General features: G+C 41.8%; 1 protein-coding gene across 4 annotated transcripts in view; it reads right to left on the reverse strand.

Annotated features, from left to right (window-relative positions):
• Nucleotides 1-26,087, reverse strand: part of LOC137380028 (microphthalmia-associated transcription factor-like) — a 335,859-nt gene that overhangs the window by 146,206 nt on the left and 163,566 nt on the right. For all 4 annotated transcript variants that reach the window (XM_068051537.1, XM_068051539.1, XM_068051540.1 and 1 more), the window contains exon 2: nucleotides 670-919. In XM_068051537.1, the coding sequence (XP_067907638.1) occupies nucleotides 670-919 (250 nt within the window). The remainder of the gene's footprint in view (nucleotides 1-669; nucleotides 920-26,087) is intronic.

The raw sequence follows: 26,087 nt of genomic DNA on the forward strand, positions 1-26,087 counted from the left end.
ATCCAAGTCTGAACACTTCAAGTGACAGTTCAAATATTTGAACTGAAATGCAGATTCACAACAAGAAAAAAAAATCAAAATTCTTGTATTACCCTAATCGTGATCCTGCAGTAATTAGGAAGGTATTTACTATATCCCCCATAATAGGGAGATACTAACAAGCTCCTGCAGTTCCCTGTCTGAAGAAGAATCGGGGCTATTAGAAGACGTCAACTCATTGGATGAAATAGGATTAAATGTGACCACTGGCGAAGAGTTGAAAGCCCAGCATGTATTAGATAGTGCAGTACTTTCTGTGAAGGGCTTCAATTCCAGGCATCTGATAAAATGTTCAAAAAGTACTTTCTAAAACAATAACTTTTAAAATGAATGCAACAGCCATATTTAAATCAAATTTACCATGTTATTGTTTTCAAAGACAATAAATATTTAGCACTACAATGCACTGTAGAGACTGCATATATGCTTTTTATTGTTACAGTTCATTAATTGTAAGTAGAGAAAAATATTTGTACTGTGCAAAATTCTCCTGCTGCTCATCTGATTAAATCTAAATTAGGGAGATTATTATTCCCTTCATAACCTTAATGAACATCTCTTCAAAACGTCTGATATGTCAGGTAATACACAGTCTGATCAGGAATACAGACATAAAGGATTTAGCTATACCTTGAGGACTTCCATTGGCACCTGGGTATTTGTGGGTAGGCTGGTGGGGACGCTGACGTTGATGGCCTGTGTCTGGCTGACTGGCACTCGCTGCTGAATGAACTGTGCTGCCTGCTGCTGCTGCTGCTGTTCTCGTCGTTCCTGCTCCTGCATTTGCTCGCGCATGAGCTGCTGTCGTAGCAGTATTCGTGATGTCATATTGGAGGAGGTTAATGGGGGTTTAGCTGATCCTTGCTGCTCTGATGAATTGCTGTGGTGGAAACCAATAATGGAGAAACAGACTTCTATTAGAAACTAACAACTGATGAGCAGAAAAATATGCTTGTTAGCTAGAGGACACGACTCACAATGTGCTGGTGATTCAGATTACGATTGACAAAAATTTAAAAGCTGGAACACACAGTTTGACAATATGCAACCTGCATACTTTCAAGGTGATTTTTTTCATACTTCCGGCCACATTTAGCTGAACAGCTACTAAGATGTAAAAGTTGAATACATGTTTTAAATGTTCTAGGAGAATCCCAATACATAACAAATGTCTGTGTTTTGTTCTATGAAATAAATCTGCATTGAAATGGGCACGGTTGCCTTATTCAGAAAACCAAATAGAATCCATTCATATGGTTTTTTAAAACATTATATAAACTACAAAAGTTTAGCCTAGTCAAAGCAAATTAGGCTATCCTCATCTTCATCCCTTTAACAAAAGTTAAGATGTGGGGTAAGATTTGCAGGCTATGGGGAAAGAGCAGGGCGAGTGGATAATTGAATAGTTCTTTCAAACAACTGGCACAGGCCAAAGGGCTAACTGGCATCTTTCTGAGCTGCATCATTCTACAGTGAGCGTGTCATCCAAAATATCAGTAAGTATTTCTACAGAGCAGCTGCTTCTTAACACATAATAAAACAGTATTCAATGTTGCCTCTAGCCTATTATTTTATCGGTGGCATTTGTCGCAAACTCTTGAACTCTCCTGAAATGAAAAATATCTGAAGATTAAAGTATTAAAAATAAAAGTCAGCAAACCACCTAAGTGTCTAAACTGTGAAATATACATGAATCATTTAAATGATAACTCAGTCCTTTAAAGCACCAAAGTAAAAACTTTAAAAGCTGCAAAAAGCTCAGTACAAATGCAAAATGACAGAGGGAGCAGCATGCTAAAAAACCTTTGAGGGATTATTTAAAAAAAGATATGGAGCAACAACCATTTTAATTAGGTAACATACAGTGTTCTCAGCCAAACACAGCAAAGTTGGGGGCGGGGGGGGGGGAGGAGGGGAAGAAGAACAAGGAAGGAAGAACGGTGATAGGACAGAGAGGGGAGAGATTAGATAACAGATGTCGTGGAACAGAATGCAAATGAAGTGCTAAATAGTTGTAAGTGCTAAATAGTTGTAGCTACAACTATTTAGCACTCTATTTGCAGTCCTTCCTTCTTGTTCTTCTTCCCTCTCCCCTCTTTCACTTGCTGAAAGACTGTTCTGCGGCAAGTAACTCACCTCCTGAATTACCAAAATTGTCCACTATCTACAAGGCACAAGTCAGGAGTGTGATGGAATACTCTCCACTTGCCTGGATGGGTGTAGCTCCAACAACACTCAAAAAGCTGGACACCATCCAGGACAAAGCAACCCACTCGATCGGTGGAGTGGGGGGTGGGGGGAAATGGAGGGAGGACAGTGTGTGGTGGTGGGGAGAGGACAGTTTTGGGACGGGGAAGGGAGGGCAGTTTGGGGGTGGAGGCAGAACAGTATGTGGGGGGGGGGGGGGCGGGGGCGGGGAGAGGGAGGGCTGTGTAGAGGGGAAGTTTGGTCAGTTCTGTTTGGTAGGAGTTCCAGGATTTTGACTGAGTGACGGTGAAAGAAAAGCAAATTATTTCCAAGTTGGGCTGGTATGTAACTTGGAGAGGAACCTAGAGATGATGTCCGAGGTTCCCCCCCCCCCCACACCAAACGAGTGGGTGGGGAAGGCCATTCCCGCCCCCACTGCAACTTTATGCAGGACGGCGGCAAGAAATGGCCTGCCAGCCCCAGGCCAATCAAGGCCCTTAAGTGACCAATTAACTGCCACTTAAGGGCCTCCACCCACTATCACAGGTATTTTACCCTTGGAGGGTCGCCCCTGAAGCCCCAACCGCCCCCAACACAGCACTCCCACACCCCTCTAAACGACTCCCCTTGCCTCGCTGGGGCTTGATCGATTGTCCTCGGCGAGGCCCTAAAAACTTACCTTTTTTCTGGGGCCGTCCTTCATCTTCTTGTGATGACTGAGCTCCCGGTGGCGCTGCTGGGACTAAGAGCTGCTGGCTTGCTGATTGGCGGGCGGCTCCATTAGGCAGGAGGTCCTGCCTCAAAAGAGGTGAAAGTCCCACCCAAGACCAATTAAAGACCTGGGCAGCAAAAATTACCGGTCTGGCTCCACAAGCTCGGTGGAGGCGGGCTCGCCACGGACTTATCAGCCAGTGGACGGGGCCTCCCACCCAACTAAAAATTTTAACCTAAGTAGTTCTAGAGGTGGTCCTGAAACAGGTGTTGGACCTCTAATTACCAAATTCAAGGGGTCGAATATTTGTTTTAGTCAGGCATCCGAGGCACTTCTGGAGGTTTATTTTGCTCTGATAATAATCCTCTATTTTCTTCCATTAATTCTTACATATTATTTGTAATTAGAAATCTATGCAATTAAGAAACTGTATGAGTTATTGCTTTTTTAAACCTACAGTATAGGAAGCAAAAGTAATAATATATTAACCCCACTTTTAGTTTTATAAAAACTTTTCCTTATGTAATAGATGTTCTAATGATAACAAACAATGCTGATTTTTGTACATAATATATACAAAAATTAAAGCACTCTTTCTATTCAAGATCTCAATTTGAAACATTCCCCGAGTCACTAATCCTTTTCATAAAATGAGAGGAAAACCTCTGTCCCACAACAAATGTGGCTGCTGAATAATCAGACTAATTAGCTCCTAAGTCAGTGCATAAATTATTAGAGCCTCAAAGTGTATCCTGACACCAACATTTCGATTGCCAACAAATCCAAGTTATCTTCAACATTACTAGTTTGAAATTGCACACGATGATCATTTTAATGGAGCATCTGGGTAAGGATGTTATACACAGCTGCACTTTACAACAAAAATGCTTTTAAAGGTTGCAGAAAATTGCATTTATGTCAAAGGCATTCTTTGATTCCATATTATGCAATAAACCTAGCATTCCAAATTCCTGAGGGAGTTATTTTCCATCAGACTAAAAAGAAACGATTTTCAACAGAGACTTCAAACCTTGATCTACTTAAAATATTCTGGATAAATGACATTTAGAAATGCCTTTCTCTTTGGAGTGATTCATTTAAATCTGCAGTAACAGATAAATAGTGTATCCAGTCACATCTACAGTAGGTTACTATACCACAGGGTTTGCCTACTCCAATCAATATTAATGTTCCAAAGCAATCAATTGTGATGAAGAGGTTTAAACAATTCCCAAACAACTTTGACCTTGTCAGTTTCTGCAGTGTTCAAGTCTTGTGCAGAAAAGGACAACCTTTTGGTGTGATTAAGATGGGATAAGCAAAGGCTACAGATCAAGTAAGCAAAAAGAGCAGATTACAACCATCTTTTCTAAAGAAAAGTATGTTAAAAAGAGCAAAAGAATCTATAATCCTTCTGTGTCCAAAACAATAGAAAACAAATGCGAGAATAAACTGATCTGGGAAATGTTGAATTCAGTTCAATTTCTCAAGCCCTTATTCAACTGCCACCCACCCACCCCCAACCAGAAAGACAGTTTGAACAACTGAAAATTGGAATGTTGTGTAAACTAAAGGTTCACTTAATTGAACTTTCTTTTTCTGAGAAAGGATCCTGGTTTATTTTGTATTCAAATGTAATTTAATAAATCAGTTCACAAGTAAACATGAACTCTTCTCAGTTTGAGACACGCTAAAGTGAGCCTTTCATACTAACACCTCTGCAGTCTTTTAAAATAGAAGGAACATCACCCAACAGACTGTGGGATTAAACCATTTTGTTAGGTAGATTATTCAATTGCTCTCAATGAGAAAAGACTAGTATATTGCCACAAATTTCTCCTATGAATACTAATTAAACTAAAAAGGTCTGTCCTAATCTTCTAAATTCAGATTACTTGTCATTTAATGATGTATTTATTATTGTCTCATCAACAATTTTCACAAGATTATCTACCTTTGCTTTTCGAGTCCTTCATCAATGGTTTTAAGTAGGATCTTTCAGTTCACTGACATGTTTTTATAATGTTCATCCTCTACAGATACAGTATTTCTTGTTTGCCACAACATTTCTGCAGCTACTAATTGGCTCAACTGCACCCTCACCTCCACCTTTGATACCCTAATCCCCAATAAAACCATTACTCTTTCTCACCCTGCCCGTTCCCCAATCGGATCTTGCTCTCATTTGCTAAAACTGCTCACTATTCCAGGATCATCTTGGAATGCAAAGGTAACCCCGGCTTCATTTCTCCACTGCAAACTTTCTTCTTAAACCCCTCTCTCCGTCCCTTCCACCCTCATCTCCAACAATAAGTGCAAGGAGCTCATGGACTTCTTTGTCACTAAGATCGATAACATACGATCAGCTGCCTCTGCCACGTCCCTCCCTACCACTAACCCCCCTGCCCTAGCCCCGAGCTCGCATCTTTCTCCAGTTTCTCTCCTATCTCCCCCTCATGCCCTCTTTGAGCTCATCTTGTCCATGAGACTCACCTCCTGTTCCCTTGATCCAATTTCCACTAAACTGATCACCCAACTTCCCCTCTTGGTCTCCACGTTAGCCGATACTGTTAATGGCTCTCTCCCTCTCTTCAGGTATTGCCCCTATCTCCTTTAAACATGCCGTCATCACCCCTCTCCTCACAAAACCAACCCTTGACCTCACTGCTCTTGCAAACTACCCTCCCATCTCTAACATCCCTTTTGTCACCAAAGTCCTTGAACATGTTGTCGCCACCCAAATCTGTGCCCATCCTTCCCGGAACTCCATGTTTGAATCCCTCCAATCAGATTTGTGCCCCTGCCTCAGTACCAAAACAGCTCTTACCAAAGTCACAAATGGCATCCTATGTAACAGTATCAAAGGTAAACTTTCCCTCCTCGTCCTGTCTGCAGCCTTTGACATGGTTGACCACACCATCCTCCTCCAATGCCTCTCTGCAGTCGTCCAGCTGGGTGGGACTGCTCTCACCTGATTCTATTCTTATCTATCTAATCAAAGCCAGAGAATCACTTGCAATGGCTTCTCATCCTGCTCCTGCACCAATAATTCTGGTATCCCCCAAGGATCTATCCTTGGTCCCTTCCTAGTTCTCACTTACATGCTGCCCCTCAGTGACATCATCCGAAAGCACAGTCTTAATTATAACAAATACGCTGATGACACCCGGCTCTACCTCACCACACTTCTCTTGACTCCTGCACTGTTGCTCAGCTATCAGACTGCTTATCTGGTATCCAGCACTGGATGAGCCAAAATTTCCTCCTATTAAATATTGGGAAGACTGAAGTCATTGTTTTCAGTCCTCACTCCAAACTCCTTTCTCTACCTACTAACTCCATCCCTCTCCTTGGCAACAGTCTGAGATTAAGCCAGTCTGCTCACAACCTTGGTGCTCAGTGACCTCCATTAGCTCCTGGTCAAGCAACATCTTGATTTTAAAATTCTCATCCTTATTTTCAATTCCATCCATGGACTTGTCCCTCCCTATCTCTGTAATCTCCTCCTGCCCCACAACCCTCTGAGATATCGGTGGCCCTCTAATCCTGGCCTTTTGAGCATCCCTGTTTTTAATATTTTTTAATCAGTGTCTATGCCTTCAGTTACTTGGGCCCTAAGCTCTGGAATACCCTGCCGACACCTCTCCATGTTGCTTTCCTCTTTCAAGGTGCTCCTTAAAACCTACCTCTTTGAGCAAGCTTTTGGTCATCTAATGTGACTCGGTGACAAATTTTGTTTCATAATGCTCCTGTGAAGCTTCTTGGGACATTTTATTATTTTAAAGGTGTTAAATAAATCTAAGTTGTTGTAATATAAAAAGGAAAAAATTAGACCACTTGAAATCTGAAAGAAACACAGAAACAGCACGTTGGTCAGGATGTTGAAGGATAAAATCATGTTTTGGGTGGATCTTGATGAAGGGAATACAAATTCGGTTCGAGTCAAATGCTAACTGGCCTGATGTGCTATTTTTAGCATTCCTTTATTGTCCATGGCAATTTGTTTACAAGTTTTCCTTTTTACTCGCTAATTCTCATCTTATTAAGCTCTAACTTTCTTTCATGTTTTGCTCTGGCATCAATCCTATATCACTTGAAACACTTACACTCATCATGCCAATCTGCTTCCCCACTTAACCACACTGACATTAATCTTGAAATGATTTCCTACTCATTGGTGATACTAATTTCAATTGAACTTGTTGCAGTTTGCTTTTGAAATAGTTCCATTGATATTTTCTTATCTAACAACCTCCCAGTCAGTGTTGCCTACTCCTTCATTCACAGCTTTAATAACTGCTATCAGATTTGATATTTTCACATACCTATTTTAAGCTCACATCCTCACCGGAGACCAAAATCTAATATTATCACTGCAATTATTTTTGCATATAATGCAAACTTTTCTCTTTACATTTATAGATGAAAAATTACATGGAGCACGCCTACAGTTTCCCAACATGCTCTTCTGGTTACCGAGGCTCCAAAAGCATGCACTTGGCAAACCAGCCCTATAGCATGCATTGTATTGGATAAAAGCAAAATACTGCAGATGCTGGAAATCTGAAACAAAAACAAAAAGTGCTGGAAATACTCAGCAGGTCTGGCAGCATCTGTGGAGAGAGAAGCAAAGTTAACGTTTCAGGTTGGTGACCTTTCATCAGAACTGGCAAAGGTTGGAAAAGAATTAGGTTTTAAGCAAGTGAAGGGGAAGGGGGTGCGGGAGAGAACAAAGGGGAAGGTGTTTGATAGGGCAGAGGGAGATTAAATAACAAAGCTGTCCTCGGACAAAGGCAAAGCGTGTGTTAATGCTTGTGGTGAAAGACAAAGCATTAGTACAGAGAGACTGTTAACAGCGAAATAATGAGCAGCTCTGACTATACGAAAAGCAGGCACATGGTTAAAAAAAAATGTTAAAAAAGAGGCCAGTCTGCTCTGAAATTATTGAACTCAATGTTCAATCCACATGGCTGTAGAGTGTCTAATCGACAGATTAGGTGCTGCTCCTCGAGCTTGCGTTGATGTTCACTGGAACACTGCAGCAGGCCAAAGACAGAAATGTTGGCATGAGAGTGGGGGGGGGGGGGGGTGGGGGGGGGTGGGGAGTGTTGAAATGGCAAGCAACCAAAAGCTCAGGGTCATGCTTTTGGACTAAGCGGAGGTGCTCAGCAAAGCGATCATCCAATCTGCGTTTGGTCTCCACAGTGTAGAGGAGACTGCATTGTGAGCAGCGAACACAGTATACTAAATTGAAAGAAGTACAAGTAAATTGCTGCTTCACCTGGAAGTATTACACCTCCTGCGATTGCATAGGGTGCTGTGGAAAGGGGACAAGGTGTCAGGGATAATGGAGGAGTGGACCAAGGTGTCGCGGAGGGAATGATCCCTTTAGAATGCTGACAGGCGAGGGGAGGGGAAGATGCATTTGGTGGTGGCCTCACGTTGGAGGTGGTGGAAATGGCAGAGGATGATCCTCTGGATGTGGAGGCTGGTGGGGTGGAAAGTAAGGACAAGGGGAACCCTGTGGGGTTCTGGGAGGGAGGGGAAGGTGTGAGGGCAGAAGTGCGGGAAATGGGCCAGACACGGTTGAAGGCCCTATCAACCACGCTGGGGGAGAATCCTCGGTTGAGGGAAAAGGAAGACATTGTAGTGGAAGGTTGCATCATCAGAGCAGATGCGTGGAGACGGAGTAACAGAGAAGTCGAAGAAGGGAAGGGAAGTGTCGGAGATGGACCATGTAAAGGTGACAGAAGAGTGGAAATTGGAAGCAAAATTGATAACGTTTTTCCAGTTTGGGGCGGGAGCAGGAAATGGCACTGATACAGTCATCAATGTATCTGAAAAAGAGTTGGGGGTAGGGGCCTGAGTAGGACTGGAACAAGAAATGTTCAACATATCCCACAAAAAGACAGGCATAACTAGGACCCATGCAACACCTTTTACTTGAAGGAAATGAATGGATTGAAGGAGAAGTTGTTCAATGTGAGAACAAGTTCAGCCAGGCGGAGGAGGGTGGTGGTGGATGGGGACTGGTTGGACCTCTGTTCAAGGAAGAAGCAGAGAGCTCTCAAACCGTCCTGGTGGGGGATGGAGGTGTGGAGAGATTGGATGTCCACAGTGAAGAGGAGGCAGTTAGGGCCAGGAAACTGGAAATTGTCAAAATGACGTAGGGCGTCAGAAGAGTCACGGATATAGGTGGGAAGAGACTGGACCAGCTACTGGACCTGGGTATTGGACCTGTTTTCCAAAAGAAAATAGCGCATCTAACATTCTAAAATCTTCCTATTTTACCTCATACCAAGTTTCAAAATTTATACTACAGGAGAACTTTCACACAGGATCAGGAGTTGTCAAGGGTCACTGCTCATTCAACTATTAAAAACTAAAAATGGACTTAACTCTTACAAGGCACCATATAAGTTATTTTTGTTAAAAGGGTGAAAACAGGCACTAAATGGGTACCTTGCTAATAATAAAACCAGATCTTCAAATTGGTGTGCATCACACTTGTTTGGTCCTAATTGCTGATTACCATAATTTGAATTTGCCCAGGGTTGTTAAAACAGACACCCACAAATTTAGCACTCAAACACTGGTCAGCTGCAATATATGTGGGCTGCATTTACCCACTTCCACTGAAGCTGTGATGTGTGCTGGCTGACATACAGTAGCACATTTCAGGATGGCTTAAGGACTGAGTAAGAGGGCACACAGCTTCTCAGAGGTAGCACTGGAGGTCCAGAGGAGTGACGTCCTGTATCCAGAAGGGGAGGGAGTCCACCTCACCCCCCAGTCCCCCTCTCCTGCAGCAGCTGGTGCTGCTGTGCCTGGTCTCCTGTCCTTCTCCCATTCCTCCTACAGATCAAGAGGTCCCCTAGCAAGACGCTGATCACTTTTTCCCGGTGACTCCTACAAGGTGTCGAATAAGGTAGCATAGCACAGCAATTATTTTTATTCATTCATGGGATGTGGGCATCGCTGTCTAGGCCAGCATTTATTGGCCATCCTTAACTGCCCTTGAGAAGATGGTGGTGAGCTACCTTCTTGAACCGCTGCACTCCATCTGAGGTAGGTACACCCACAGTGCTGTTAGGCAGGGAGTTCCAGGATTTTGACCCAGCGACAGTGAAGGAACGATGATATAGTTCCAAGTCAGGTTGGTGTGTGACTTGGAGGGGAACTTGCAGGTGGTGGTGTTCCCATGCATTTGCTGCCCTTGTTCTTCTAGTTGGTAGAGGTCGCGGGTTTGGAAGGTGCTGTCTAAGGAGCCTTGGTGCGTTGTTGCAGTGCATCTTGTGGTACACACTGCTGCCACTGTGCGTCGGTGGTGAAGGGTGTGCATGTTTGTAGATGGGGTGCCAATCAAGCGGGCTGCTTTGTCCTGGATAGTGTCGAGCTTCTTGAGTGTTGTTGGAGCTGCACCCATCCAGGTAAGTAGAGAGTATTCCATCACACTCCTGACTTGTGCCTTTTACATTTTTTGAGATCCACAGAGAATTTCCTGAATAACCATTGAGAGAATAGTGGTGGAGTCTTTACAAAGTCTTCCAATGGGTTTCAAAAGTGGTCTTCAATCCTCCAACAGCAAGCGAACAGTATAAGATGATATTCCTTAAAGTAGTGCTCAAAATCCTCCATGAGGACTTGTTTACTACCAATCAGCTGGTGGCTGTTAGGAGAGGCTGTTAGTTCAAGTACTGAGCACCAAAATCCCATGCAGCCTCGTTAATGAGCGCCAGCAGGAAATTTAAGTGGCAATCAGCTGCTTAATAATCCTCCAAACAGCAGTTCCTACAGCAAGCTTCAACTCCTTTACCAAGATGGCGTCTTGCACAAAATGTGAGTTAAACCAATGTTTCAGCTTAAGAGCCAACATGGCCACCTCGGAGGCTCTTTAGTACCTAAAGTATCCATGGAAAATCACCCGCTACAAGTTCCTTTTCATTGCAAACAAAATCTATGAAGCCTGCACAAGAAGCCGCCTATGTAGTGGAGCAGGTTTGACGGGAGCTTCAGTATACACCTTAACAAATGTCAGCGTGTTGACAAAGCCAACTTTGTTTATTGTTGGCCCTTCCAGGAGTGGAAAGTTAATGTTCGAACTTCTTGGCTGGATCATTTAACTTTCTTGTGGAACCATATTTACCTTTTCCCCAAAACAGTCCTTTAAAATGCTCTGCATTTTTGTAGTCATGTGCTGACAAACTATATCCTTGTGTCAATTCTGTGCCTGGTCATTTCTAATCCCAAAAGTTGCCTCATTTTTATTTTATTTAGAGATACAGCACTGAAACAGGCCCTTCGGCGCACCGAGTCTGTGCTGACGAACAACCACCCATTTGTACTAATCCTTCTTTTGGGCCTCCTTATCTCGAGAGACAATGGATACGCGCCTGGAGGTGGTCAGTGGTTTGTGAAGCAGCGCCTGGAGTGGCTATAAAGGCCAATTCTGGAGTGACAGGCTCTTCCACAGGTGCTGCAGAGAAATTTGTTTGTTGGGGCTGTTGCACAGTTGGCTCTCCCCTTGCGCCTCTGTCTTTTTTCCTGCCAACTACTAAGTCTCTTCGACTCGCCACAATTTAGCCCTGTCTTTATGGCTGCCCGCCAGCTCTGGCGAATGCTGGCAACTGACTCCCACGACTTGTGATCAATGTCACACGATTTCATGTCGCGTTTGCAGACGTCTTTATAACGGAGACATGGACGGCCGGTGGGTCTGATACCAGTGGCGAGCTCGCTGTACAATGTGTCTTTGGGGATCCTGCCATCTTCCATGCGGCTCACATGGCCAAGCCATCTCAAGCGCCGCTGACTCAGTAGTGTGTATAAGCTGGGGATGTTGGCCGCTTCAAGGACTTCTGTGTTGGAGATATAGTCCTGCCACCTGATGCCAAGTATTCTCCGAAGGCAGCGAAGATGGAATGAATTGAGACGTCGCTCTTGGCTGGCATACGTTGTCCAGGCCTCGCTGCCGTAGAGCAAGGTACTGAGGACATGCATTAACCCATATTCCCTACCACATCCTCACCCTTCTCCTACCACCTACCTACACTAGGGGCAATTTACAATAATCAATTTACCTATCAACCTGCAAGTCTTTGGCTGTGGGAGGAAACCGGAGCACCCGGTGGAAACCCACGCGGTCACAGGGAGAACTTGCAAACTCCGCACAGGCAGTACCCAGAACTGAACCCAGGTCGCTGGAGCTGTGAGGCTGCAGTGCTAACCACTGCGCCATCCTTCTGCAGATCCTCCAGAAAAGGAAGTCAGATTTCCTTCCATTCACTGCTTACTGTGCAACAGCTATCAGAGCAACTTGGATTTATATATCCAGGATTTTATAAAAACATTGCCACCATTATTGAACTTTTTCTTCTTCGTAGTTGCTAAGGATCTTAACATGCTTCCCAAGAAAATATACAGCTACCATACTACTTACTGCAGATTCAAAACAACTTCAGTATTTTACAGCACAAGAATTTTTCTCTCCTTATATATTCAGATTGCAGTCTCCTCATAACACATGTTTTTCTATCAGTACCTGCTGATTGAACCTCAGTTACTCTCATCTAGTAATCTTTTCACCATCCTAATGACATTTTCATACATTCAACTTCTTCTCAACGAACACCATCCAGTCAAGGTTTTGTTCCATCTTTTTAGCCTCCCTATAGACAATGGCTTTCATCTTCCAATAAACTCGTCACTCATGACATGTAAGAGACATAGTAAAAGTGACTAGATGAAAGAACGAAGTCTGGAAAAAAAAACTGCTCTCAATGGAAAAGAAATCACACAGTAGTTAATGCTGTCCTTTCTGGCATGACTAATACGATATCATGCAATGAGAGAGTAGCGTGTTGGTGATCTGCCCAAGGGAAGGTCCTCTGCTCATTTCTCCATACCTCACGGCCCTGCACTTTCCTCTTTGATTATTCGTAAGAGCGTCCCATGCTTAATCTTCCATGAGAAATGAGTAATATGACTAGGAGAAAAGCACATGAGGTGGTTTCCTGTTGCCTTCCTCGCATGTGTTTTAAGGGAAATACAAGTCCTCTTCCCGAAGTATCTTCCACCTATAAGCAGCTATTGGCCCTCGAGGTTCCAGCTCTTCCGCCACCAGCATGAAAAATTCATCTGTTCCGTCATTGGCCATGCTTGTAACTCTGAGCATGGGACCCTTAACTGGGCTGTGTGACTCACAAAAGGGCAGGGATAACCACCCCGAGGTCTCAAAAGACCCTGCTGCCACCATTACTTCACTGAAGAAGCTTTATTCTTTCTCTCCAAGATCCTATGTAAATGTTTATTCATAAACACCATTCTTTCTCCTCCTGTCCCAGCTTCTAAATTCCACATGCTACCCTTACATATCTAGTTGATTCACAATAGCCTTTCTCCAGTCAACCTTGATCAGGGGTGATCAAGGTTGTTGTGCTCCATTCAAATATTCTTGTCCAAAGTGACTGGAGGAAATGTTACCATCAGGCCTGATATCGTCACACTGACGTCTGGTTCCCAGTCTTCAGGTTAGGATGAAAACCTGGCAATCTCATCATATTTTTCCTTTTAAATGAAGTTACCCAACAATTTATTATTTTGACATCATACTTGAACTCAATGCACATGTTTTCCTTAGTGCCTACTTGCTGAGCAAAATGAACAGCTTTACTTCAAATTTGAAAAACAGATGCAATCCTATTAGAAGCATTCTAGAGATTAGTCATGTAACTATTAGTTATTAACAGTTATATAGATCCCATTAACACGTCTCTGCATAATTTTTTGTTTTGAAGCTTCCTGCACTTTTTTGATGAAGGCAAAAGGCAAACAAAGGGTTGCAAACAAAAATACTAAATGTTAAAGGGACAATTTTCCAGATACTCAAGAAACCTGTCCACCTTGCTCTCCTTCTGTAAGTCAATCTTTAAAATCTACCACTTTGACCAAGCTTTTGGTCACCTGTTCTAATATATATTTATGTGGCTGTGTGTCCAATTTTGTTTGATAATGCTCCTATGAAGTACCTTGGAACATTTTACTATGTAAAATGCAAGTTGTTGTTTTACCCCTGGGCTCAAAGGCAAGGTAAAAGAGGCAGAGGCCAAATTTGCCAGCTCTCCCTCCTTTTATGTTATTCCAGAATTTCTGGACCTTTCCTGGAATCATGGATCTGAGCCTGTAGCTGCTATAGGCGCAGGCCAGTCAATTCCCTGCTAACAGGCCAAGATGGGTCATTTGCAATGCAACCCCTCCACAATTTTTCTGCTGCAATCCCAACTGGGTACCCCAGCAAAGGCAGACCGAATAAAATTCCAAACTCCACTACCCTTATCCTAACACACTCACCCAACACCTCTGACCTCTCTGACCAACCTTGGTTCATGGTCTCCTAATGTCTCAAATTTAAAGTTCTCATTCTTGTATTTTATGGCTTCATGGTTTCCTCCACGACTTCATCCTCCCCATGTATATAACCCCCACGAGCCTACAGCCTTCCCCCTGCCCAAACTTTCTTTTACTCTGACTCCAGCCTTATGCATCCATTCCCTTTCCATTTATGCTGCTATTGGCAGTCATGCCTTCAGCTGCCTCGGCCCCAAGCAATAGAACTGCCTCCCTGAACTTCTCTGCCTTTCTACCATTCTCTCCTTCTTTAAGACCCTTGTTTAAACCTACCTCTTTGACTGATCTCTGGATTGGCATCCATTTTCCTCATGCATCTGTGAAGCACTTTGAGACATTTTTCTATCATTAAAGATACTCTATTATGCATGTTGCTGTTGATGTCATCATGTTTTACAATATAGACCCTTCATTGCAGGATAGATATTCATTGTATATTTCTTGGCCTCAGAGTGCAGTTGGGCAACTTTCCTGTATCACTATTGTAGGTGCCTCTGAATCACAAGCTCTTTCTCAGATGATCTGTGCCTTTGATCAGCTGTTTTGCTGAGCCCTTTCTGCTTCCTTTCCCAGGTGAATAAATGTGTCTGATGCTATGGAAGTTGTAGCTTATCCAGTCCCTCATTACTCAGGAAAGGGTTCTGCACTATAGAAAAAAAATACATTCTTTCTGTTTCACAGAACGTCGGGCATAGAATTCAATTGGAGCCATTCAATGTAGTAATAGGGCCTGGAGAGGGAGCCAGAGAAGAGGTTAGACTGAGCCTGAGACAGTAAGCTGGAATCAGTGAGTCTGTAAGCTGGAATCAGTGAGTCTGCAACCTGTCCAGAGAAAGTGAACAACAGGGAAGAAGTCTAAAGTCTGACCAGAAAGAATGAGATGCAAAACAATCTTGTTTCAGCAATAGAGCAAAACATTGTAAAACAGCTCTGAGAAAAGGAAAAGGACACACATACCAGAGTAAAAGAGCAAGGAGAAACGGAAACTGAGAGAAGCAACTTAAGCAGGAATTGAAAATAAAATGAAATTAAATGTACAAGGAAAAATGGGTCATCAGGATCTATTATCATTACCTGTAACACCACGTAAGAGCTTGAGATCTTGATGGAGTCTTGGATGACTCTTAGTTGTCATGGATGCGCTGATGGGAGAAGCGCACAACACTAGACACACATACACAGTCAGACATATCACTGTGGAGGGCAGATGAGCTAGGTTGATGAATTGCCTTGTGTGCCAGATGTTTGGTAGCTAAATCTTGCAACCTCAGTCATTTAAACAACCTGATAGACATGAAACCCATTGTGGTCTGTCAGTATCTGTGTCTTTCCAGGTGTCAAGGTTAATACTGCAAGATTTTAAAGTGGTGTTTACTGTGTCTTTATAGTGTATTATTTACTCATCTCTGTTATGATATCCAGACTGCAGCTCACTAAGACAGCTTTAGGAATTCTACAACTATACATGCAAAATTTCTCAGACCAGTGCAATTGGACCATTTCAATCACGCCCTTAATTCCACTTAAATTAAAAGTTGAGGACACAAGTGTTGGGCACCCTGTCCTGCCGTTTGATGCTAGAGATACATCGGAGACAGCACAAGTGGAAATGGTCAAGTCACTTGATTGTTTTTCTTAATTCGTTCATGGGATGTGAGTCGCTGACTAGGACAGCATTTATTGCCCATCCCTAATTGCCCTCGAGAAGGTGGTGCTGAGCCGCCTTCTTGAACCACTGCAGTCCATGTGGGGTAGGTATACCCACAGTGCTGTTAGGAAGGGAGTTCCAGGATTTTGACCCAGTGACAGTGAAGGAACGACAATATTGTCCCAAGTCAGGATGGTGTGTGGCTTAGAGGGGAACTTGCAGGTGGTGGTGTTCCCATGCATCTGCTGCCCTTGTCCTTCTAAGTGGTAGAGGTCGCGGGTTTGAAAGGTGCTGTCATGGGAGCCTTGGTGCGTTGCTGCAGTGCATCTTGTAGATTGTACACACTGCTGCCACTATGCGTTGGTGGTGGAGGGAGTAAATGTTTGTGGATGGGGTGCCAATCAAGCTGGCTGCTTTGTCCTGGATGATGTTGAGTTTCTTGAGTGTTGTTGGAGCTGCACCCATCCAGACAAGTGGAGATTATTCCATCACACTCCTGACTTGTGCCTTGTAGATGGTGGACAAGCTTTGGGGAGTCAGGAGGTGAGTTACTCACTGCAGGATTCCTAGCCTCTGACCTGCTCTTGTAGCCATGACATTGATATGGCTACTCCAGTTCAGTTTCTGGTCAATGGTAACGCCCAGGCAGTTGATAGTGGGGGATTCAGCAATTTTAATGCCATTGAATGTCAAGGGGAAATGGTTAGTTTCTCTTTTGTTTGAGATAGTCATTGCCTGGCACTTGTGTGGCACGAATGTAACTTGCCACATATCAGCCCAAGTCTGGATATTGTCCAGGTCTTGCCACATTTCTACATGGACTGCTTCAGTATCTGAAGAGTCGCAAATAGTGCTGAACAGTGTGCTGTCATCAGCAAGCATCCCCACTTCTGACCTTATGCTTGAAGGAAGGTCATGATGAAGCAGGTGCAGATAGTTGGGCCCTGGACACTACCCTGAGGAACTCCTGCAGTGATGTCCTGGAGCTCAGATTGACCTCCAACAATCACAACCATCTTCTTTTGCACTATGTATATCTCCAACCAGCGGAGAGTTTTTCCCTGATTCTCACTGACTACAGTTTTGTTCGGGCTCCTTGATGCCATACTCAGTCAAATGCTGCCTTGATGTCAAGGGCAGTCACTCTCACCTCCCTTCTTGAGTTCAGTTCTTCTGTCCATGTTTGAAACAAGGCTGTAATGAGGTCAGGAGCTGAGTGGCCCTGGCGGAACCCAAACTGAGCATAACTGAGTAGGTTATTGCTAAACAAGTACCGCCTGATAGCACTGTCGAGGACACCTTCCTCCAAGTACTGTTCAACATGGAGATGTACTGATTCATCAGCTGAGGTGGGGGGGGGGGGGCAGGGGTAGTTGGTGGTAATCAGCGGGAGGTTTCCTTGCCCATCTTTAACCTGATGTCATGAGACTTCATGGGGTCCGGAGTTGATGTTGAGGATTCCCAGGGGCAAATCTCTCCTGACTGTATAGTACTGTGCCGCCACCTCTGCTCGGTCTGTTCTGCTGGTGGGACAGGACATACCCAGGGACGGTGATGGAGGTATCTGGGACATTATCTGTAAGGTATGATTTTGTGCGTATGACAATGTCAGGCTGCTGCTTGACTGGAATAAAAACAAATGCTGGAAATACTCAGCAGGTCTGGCAGCATCTGTGGAGAGAGAAGCAGAGTTAACGTTTCAGGTCAGTGACCCTTCTTCAGAACTAGCAAATATTAGAAATGTAAATGGTTATAAGCAAGTAAAGCAGGGGTGGGGCAAGAGATAACAAAGGAGAAGGTGTAAATAGGACAAGGTCACAGAATAGCTGACCAGAAGGTCATGGAGCACGTGGGGGTGGGGTAGCAAATTCAATAACTTTCAAAAGGAAACTGGATAAATAATTGAAGGGGAAAGTATTACATGGACATGGGGAAAAAGTAGGGTAGTGGAACTAATTGGATAGCTCTTTCAAAAAGCCAGCACAGGCACGATGGGCTAAATATCCTCCTTTTGTGTTGTACCATTTTATGATTCTATAAACTGTTTAATATTTCCAGTATCCTAGCAACTTGGCAACATTTTGCACTCATGATTGCAAACATGATATTTCCCCAATCTCAACCCTGCTATTATTGGACAGCAAATAGAGGCAAGATGCTTCCTCATAAGAGAGTCTGAAGTGTGAAAAGGTCACTCAACCAACCTGTTCCATCCAGGACTCATAAATGATTTGATCCATCAGGGATAGTTCCCACACTGCTCCACCACCAACCTTTTATCCCTTAACCTTAATAGAAATGAAATATTCCTTCCCTCCTCTGAAAAAAAAATCAAGTAGTGCTGTTAATAGCTCTATAACTCACACTCATTCTTTTCAGCAGATATCAATTTGTCTCACTTGTAAAGATGTCAATTGATCCAAATTAACTACTTTCTCAGGATCTAATTCTACAGGTCAGCCATGGTTCAGTTGATAGTACTCAAGCCTCTGAGTTAAAAGGTTGTGGGTTCAAGACCAATCCAGGACTTGAGCACAAAAATATCAGCTGACACTCCAGTGCGGTACTGAGCGTGTGCTATAGTGTCAGAGGTGTTTTTTGGATATTAAACCGACCTCCTGTCTACCCCTTCAGGTGGATGTAAAAGATCCCATGACCCAATTTCAAAGAAGAGCAGGGGAGTTCTCCCCGGTGTCCTGGCCAATATGTATCCCCCAATCAACATGACAAAAAACAGATTGTCTGGTCATTATCACATTGATGTTTGTGGGATCTCGCTGCGCGCAAATTGGCTGCTGTGTTTCCTACATTACAACAGTGAGTACACTTCAAAAGTACTTAATTGTTTGTAAAGCAATTTGGGATGTCCTAAGGTCACGAAAGGCACTATATAAATGCAAGTTCATTTCTTTCTTTCTTTCTATGTCCGCTACACTGAGGTGGAAAAGTTTTTTTAAAAATCTATAGCATTGATCAAGGCTTCTAAATTTTGTCCCATCAATTTAATAGCTTGCTTACTGCTTACTTAAACCTCATCCATTCCTTTCCGTATGTTGTGAGAACTTGAATTATGTCTCCTGTTAGTCTTTTTTCTGCAGTAAAAATAGGTTTAGTTACTTGAGCCTTTCCTGAGAATATGGAGAATGAATATCCTGGGGGTGGGTGTTTTTCTGCTCATCTGTGGCAACTTTAGCAGAAAAGCTGCAGAAACCCTGGAAAAATGGTTTAACCGGCATTTACACTGCCTTTCTAAGATTTGCACAGTTTTTTTGCCAAAGTTAAGGCAGGTAATAACAAGCCCACCACGGACATTCAGTCCCTTGACGTCTAAGACCTGGAATGAACGTCACCACTCTTCTTCGAACCTTTCCAAATCTATTTCCACACTTTTTGAGCTAGGAAGTAAGGAGAAAGGGAAGGAATAATATAAAGCCAAATCAAACCCACAACCACTACCAGCTAGTAGGACAAGGGCAGCAAGTGCATGGGAACACTGTTACCTTCAAGTCACACACCATCCTGACTTTGAAATAACTTGGTGTTCCTTCATCATAGCTGGGTCAAAATCTTCAAACTCCCTACTGAACAGCATTGTGGGAATACCTTCACCACATGGAGTACAGCGATTTAAAAAGGTGGCTCCACGACCACCTTCTCCAGGATGAGCAATAAATGCTGGCTCCTCTGTAACTGTTCGGAGGTGTGTACCTTACACACCTCCGAACAGTTACAGAGGAGCCAGCATTTATTGCTCATCCTGGAGAAGGTGGTCGTGGAGCCACCTTTTTAAATCGCTGTACTCCATGTGGTGAAGGTATTCCCACAATGCTGTTCAGTAGGGAGTTTGAAGATTTTGACCCAGCTATGATGAAGGAACACCAAGTTATTTGGACCCCAAGGAAGGGGAGACAGAAATCTATTTTGAAATTCTTGCACTCAAAAAATAAATACAATATGCAAGATTAAAGAGAAACATGGGCTATTATCCTCATATTATTTCACGTATATGAGGATAACATGGGGAAAGCTTGCAAACATTTACTGTGTTTCACCTGAGCCACTGCTGGAGAGAGTGCCTTCTACTGTTGTCACAGGAAGGCACAGCCAGCAGATATCTGCATATGTTCCACAAGATCACACACAAGAGGAAAAGGAGTAAAATTTCAAAACGCCCCATGTTGATTTTATAACATCAATATTAGAGATCCATTTTTAAGACAAACACACATCTATGAAGGGGAATGAGTATGCCTTATTGCTGAATAAAATAATAGTGGGCATAGAGTTTCCAAAACATATCCATTTATAGCGATTTCGGGAAGAAGTCTAAGCTAAATTATATTATATTTAGTAATGATTTTTGCAAAGACTATCATAGCATTAACAATGTCTCACGTGCCCCTTCAAGGACAAATCTCATGTACTACTAGATTTCTAGAACTCCCAGAATACAAAAAGCTTTTGTTGAAGGTCACATTGCTGTGAAGTCGTAGCTTCTAATATTTACAGTGTTTACACAGCAACCAATATGAAGGTCTAACTTGATGATAATACAAAACACTGTAACTGCCACAAAATGTTTCCACATAGCTCAATAAAACAAGATGGAGTCCTACTGTAAATACAAATAGTGTGTCTTAAGTATGGCTACAAAACTGTTACATTTTAAAAACACGTATTCTGACGGCATACGTCAGAAGATAAAGTGTGTTTGTGCAGCAGCAGCCTGTAAAATTGTGCTGGTACATTTCTGTTTTCACTGGTGAAAAGATAAGAATATACAGGATCACTTTTTACATATATCAAGCTTTTAAATGCACTACTTTTTATTTGATGATCTATGATACTCTAGGCATTATTCACTAAAAAATTCCATTTAATTATAAGAATCCATGACTGTACAGGACTATGTTGTAATGGGGATGAACGTTTATTTTTTCAAAATATATGAAAATGTTTAATCTGAAAGTGGCACATGTCCCATAATTTCATTCCATCACCCACACCACCCTGCTGCCACCACAACCACGCATCCCAAACACCACCGCCCCATTTCAAGCAAGATATATATATTTTTTTTTTGATATTTTGAGAAGAGTGAGAACTGTGCATTTTGTTAACCGAGGAATCTGACCTCTGCTTTGCTCCACTAATTTCTGGTTATGCCTCTGGCACAAAAAAAGTCAACACCTTATGTGAGCAAACTGCATTGTTTCTGACTGCAGTTCCCACCACATAAATATATCTTTTAAAATGAATCAGGCTTGAAACTGAATTTTTGCCAGGTAGATTTTAGGGCTTTTTCTTCGATGTAACTTTGAAAGTTTATTCTTAAATGTGATAGTAATGTGGATTTTATAAGTTATATCTTAGATAGCAGTTTGTGCAGTAACTTGGGAACTTGATTCATTTCAGTTCTTCTAACAGTGATTATTTTGAAATGGTGTTGCTCTTGCACACACAGTTACAGACAAGTTCATGTCCTTCCAATTTTCGAAAAAAATCTACTAGGGAATTTTATTTTGGGACATGGGTGTAAAAGAGGGCAAGGAGACCTTTCATGATCTTAACATTTTCTGTCATATATACAGATACGGAGTGTTCAGACATCCTGAGCTCTGACAAAGAGCAAGGGGTGACCACTGAACGTACAATTGCCATGACACTGCAACAACTTTGATGGAACATCTGTGATTGTAGAACTCTCCACATGATCAAAGCTACATTTGCAGTTATTGGCATTTTTGGGATGTGCCACTGCATTCCCCCCGCCCCCCTCCATGTAATCACTCTACATGTCTACAATATTATTTTTGAAGATAGGAGGCTATGAAAATATAAAACTTGATTTGTTTTTTTAATTTTCTGCAGGGATAAAACCATAAAGACGTTAGCTAGGACTCTTGACTTCCTGTTGTTATACCCCTATTTACCCTGAATTTTTCAGTTATTATTTACAAAAGTAAAATCTGACGGAGAGGGGAATGGGAAGAGAGAATGAGTACGACATCCTCCATGTAAAAATCAAGTGAAAATTGAACATTACAAAATGCTTAACAGGTACATTTAAAAATGTACGGACTTACTTTTCCACTGGCTACAAAATTTAATTTTCCTGATATGACTTTACTTACAATGACAAAAATTAGAAATAAATATTTTACTACTGTATAACCTATGTTTTAGGTTTATTATGGGGGAAAAATCCACTGACACTAGACAGGAAATTCAAATTCCGGTCTTGTGACTTCTCCAGTTGAAAGGGCCTCCTATCAATCTCCTCCAAGCTTCCTTCTCTACAGAACTCGCTTTGAATTAGATGGAGCTGCTGCTGGAGCACAGTTGGACATAGTTGGAAGAATAAAGTTAAGACCAAGAGGGAAGAGGGAGCCTGGTATCTGGCCATTAGCAGTGTGAAATAATTGAAGAGTTACTATTTTTAAAATTTATCATTTGATGGTAACTTGAGAGAGCACAAGGGTAAACACTACAGGTCACACCAGGTGTCATTTCCATCTGCATCTGAAAGAGGTGCACAAAACAAAATACAAGTGGTTTGGGGAAAATTTTCAGAGTTGGCAAATTTGTCGATTTTTTGGTAAAATGCAGTCAAAATTAAATCAGGAATAATATAGAACTTTGGGAAAATATTGCTGCAACTTAGTGAGAACTAAAACTGAAAAAATTATAGTTATTGCAATTCGCTGCCTCAGCCACCTCCTGTTTTCAGACCCTCGTACACCAATGTGTACAATTCACATTGTCATATTGCTTAAGCAACAAAACAAATGCGAGTATGTCACAGTGACTTACACAAAAATTCCTCTGGGTTGTTCTTCCCTCAGCAATTTAAATAATTACAGGACCCTTCTTCGGATTCTTATCCTCCCAGAAAAAAAAATTCAATTTCAATGTTCAACCTTAGTGCTTTTGCATTCACCTCGGGACCACACAAGTCAATTCTACAGTAAAATGCTAACACATTCAGCAAATTTGCACATAATTGCAAAAATGCAACAAAACACTCAAGTGAGCTAATATGTATTAAGATCCTATACTGACTGTGCACCCACCTGAAAGCAAGGAACTGAAATTTGTAAATAACTACAGTCAGTCATTAAAAATAACTACAGTCAGAGATGCTGACATTGCAGTTAAAATAAACACAGGAGCTGTGTCGCACAGCTACTCATGTTTGTCATTTACTGAAAATTTATAAGACTATGGGGAAAGGGAGGGGAGTAGGGCTAACTAGTTGCTTTTGCAGACAGCCAACATGGCCTCGACTGGCCTCCTTTTGGACTGTAACTATTTTGATTCAAAAGAAAGTTTGGTCCAGTAAATGCTTTAAAAGAGCAAGACATTTCAGACAAGTCACAGCTCTGTCATAAACAGCATCAGATAGCTCTCAACTCTACAATGAATGCATAGCTCCTGTACTCATTTTAACAATAATTTCAGCAGCTCTAGCTCGACAGTTATTTTTACTGACACCACACTATTTCCAGTAATGTTTCTATTAGTTGTTCTAACTGAACAGCAGCCCGCACTGATTCAGACTTGAAATGTAACTTGAAACTTGGATTATTAAGCATTGCAGTGGTAATGCACAAGGTTTTTTTGTGCATCTGCAAAAGATCAGCATTGTCATCATTTTCCTCTCACTACCCCCAGTGGGTTCTAACTTATCATTGTAATTAAGTTAATATAAAATGCTAAAAACAGCAGCAAAGAGCTAAGTGGAATGAAGCCTGTGTTTTATTTCAATTTTACAGGATTTGACCTCCACTTGATTTTAGCCTCTTAGTGAAGCATCTAAGGTACAGGAGCTCCAGATGACATTAACCAGATGTTATCACCCTTACTACCACTACAACTGTTCTACAATACCATTTATGCCCCCATATTGTCAGAATACCAAAGGCCTTTTTAAAGAAGGTTGAGAGAAATATAAGTGTAAAGCAGAGATGTAATTGTACACAAAATGGAAGTATTCAAGAGAAACAGAACTTGAAACAAACACAAAAAGAAAATAAATCAGAAACACAAGCAGTCAAGAAAGCCATCATGAATGGAAAGGTTGGAAGGCACAAGTAAAGCAGAAAGTGATACAGAAACAACAACTGTATACAGTAAAAGGTTTGTGCTTTATATGGCAAGGTACTTAGAAAGCATTTTTGCCAATCCAAAAACAGTGTAAATGAGGGAATCCAACATACGCTGGGTTTTATAGTGCTCAGTTCTACTGAATGAACAAAGCGGTATTGCTATGTTACAGCCATCAATAAATTACTTTGGGAAGGTCTTCACTATCATTTCTACCATCAAATCAAGTCAGAGTAAAATTTCACCATTTTACTTCTTTAGAAAAATGCATAGAGTATAGATAAGGAGTGTTATTGTTTAGTTTGTACGTCAAAGAATAGGTGGTGTGGTTCAGTCATTGTCATTAGGGATTCAATCTCTGACTGGGGGTTCCTCTGGGCGGGACAACAGGTGAAGACAGAAAGACCTGATGGCAGATAGATGGATCAGAAGTGGATGAAACAGGAAAACAATAAAAGCCAGCAAGAATTCCACTAAAGAGGATTGCACTTGTGCAAGGTACAAAAGATCTGTTAAGATCCAAACATAAACTATTTTCTTTTATAAACTGTTGCTATAAAAACAGGAAGGATGCTGTGAAACAGCAAAAGGTCCAGTTTCTTTCCATGAATGTTTAAGTTACTACTGAGTTACACAGGTTTGAATAAATTAAGTATTCCACTGTTGCTTACAATTAGGAAGGGGCAGTATTGCAGCATTCATCAAATCGCTACCACCATCTGAGAATTCCATTTTATTAGTGATAGGAAGAAATATAGCAGCCAATCGTGACTTGCTTGAAAAAATGGTCCATTTCTACTTCTCAAAGAGCCACTTAACCAATATAAAATGTCAATAAGTTCATTATCCACCTGTGGAGTGCAAACTTGAAGCAGAAAATGGCTAAACAACAATTAAGGAAATGCCAATTTAGCTACAAGTTCCATATGCTCAGGCTCATTATAGCAGTCATTTTTACTACTAAGAGAATAACTTGAAATGAAGCACCAATAATGTTAATCTTTGACACTGTTGGAACTTCTACAAATCAACTTGAATGTTATTTTAAAGACAGATAATATATTTTCCATCAAAAATAAATGAATATAAAACCTTCATGTGTCTTTTATTTTCTGCATTAAGTGAATGATGATCTGGATTTTGAAGTCAATGGCAAAGCAACGCGCTTGCCACTGACCCCGAAGAAGCCTTGCCAAGAGATTTTAGCTCTCTCTTCATGTAATGGATTGTAATGTTATTTAATGGGGATTCCCAGAGTGGAGCTGCAGTCATGTCAGCAAGCTGTCCAAGCATCCAATCACATTGAAGAATTCTCACAGACAGCCAACCAGGAAATGAAAAGTATTAATAATCAAATCATGTTTAAAAATTTTACAGAGGAAAAGATAGATTGGGACACACATGAGATTTAACAAGATTTAGTTTTTAAATTCTGATAAGTAATCATTTAAAGACATTTAACAACACTCCACAAATAACTTTTTTTTCAGGGCCAGATCTATTGTTCAGTATCGTTATTAATTAGATCACTGTTAAAAACCAGTTATACCTGATAGAAATCCTATAAAAAGTCATACTTTTTTTTGCAGAAAAGAGGAAGTTCTCACTACATCAGCTGATTTCACTGATTGCTGCTCTTCACTGTTAACTTTATCTTCTCTGCAGGAAACTTTCACATCTGTGTATCTCACAGAATTGTTACAGCCCAGGAGGCGGCCATTTGGCCAGTCATGTCTGCACTGGCTCTCTGAAGGAGCAATTTACCTAGTGCTACTCCCCCACCTTCTCCCCATAGCCCTGCGCATTCTTCCTTTCCAGATAACAATCCAATGTTGAATGCTTCAATTGAACCTGCCTCCACCACATTCTCAGACAGTGAAATTCCAGATCCTAACCATACGCTGTGAAAAAGTTATTCCTCATGTCGCCATTGTTTCTTTTAATTTAAATTCAATTACTTTAAATATGTGCCCTCTTGTTCTTAATCTT

This window comes from Heterodontus francisci, chromosome 19 (assembly GCF_036365525.1).
Source record: "Heterodontus francisci isolate sHetFra1 chromosome 19, sHetFra1.hap1, whole genome shotgun sequence".
NCBI lineage: Eukaryota > Metazoa > Chordata > Chondrichthyes > Heterodontiformes > Heterodontidae > Heterodontus > Heterodontus francisci.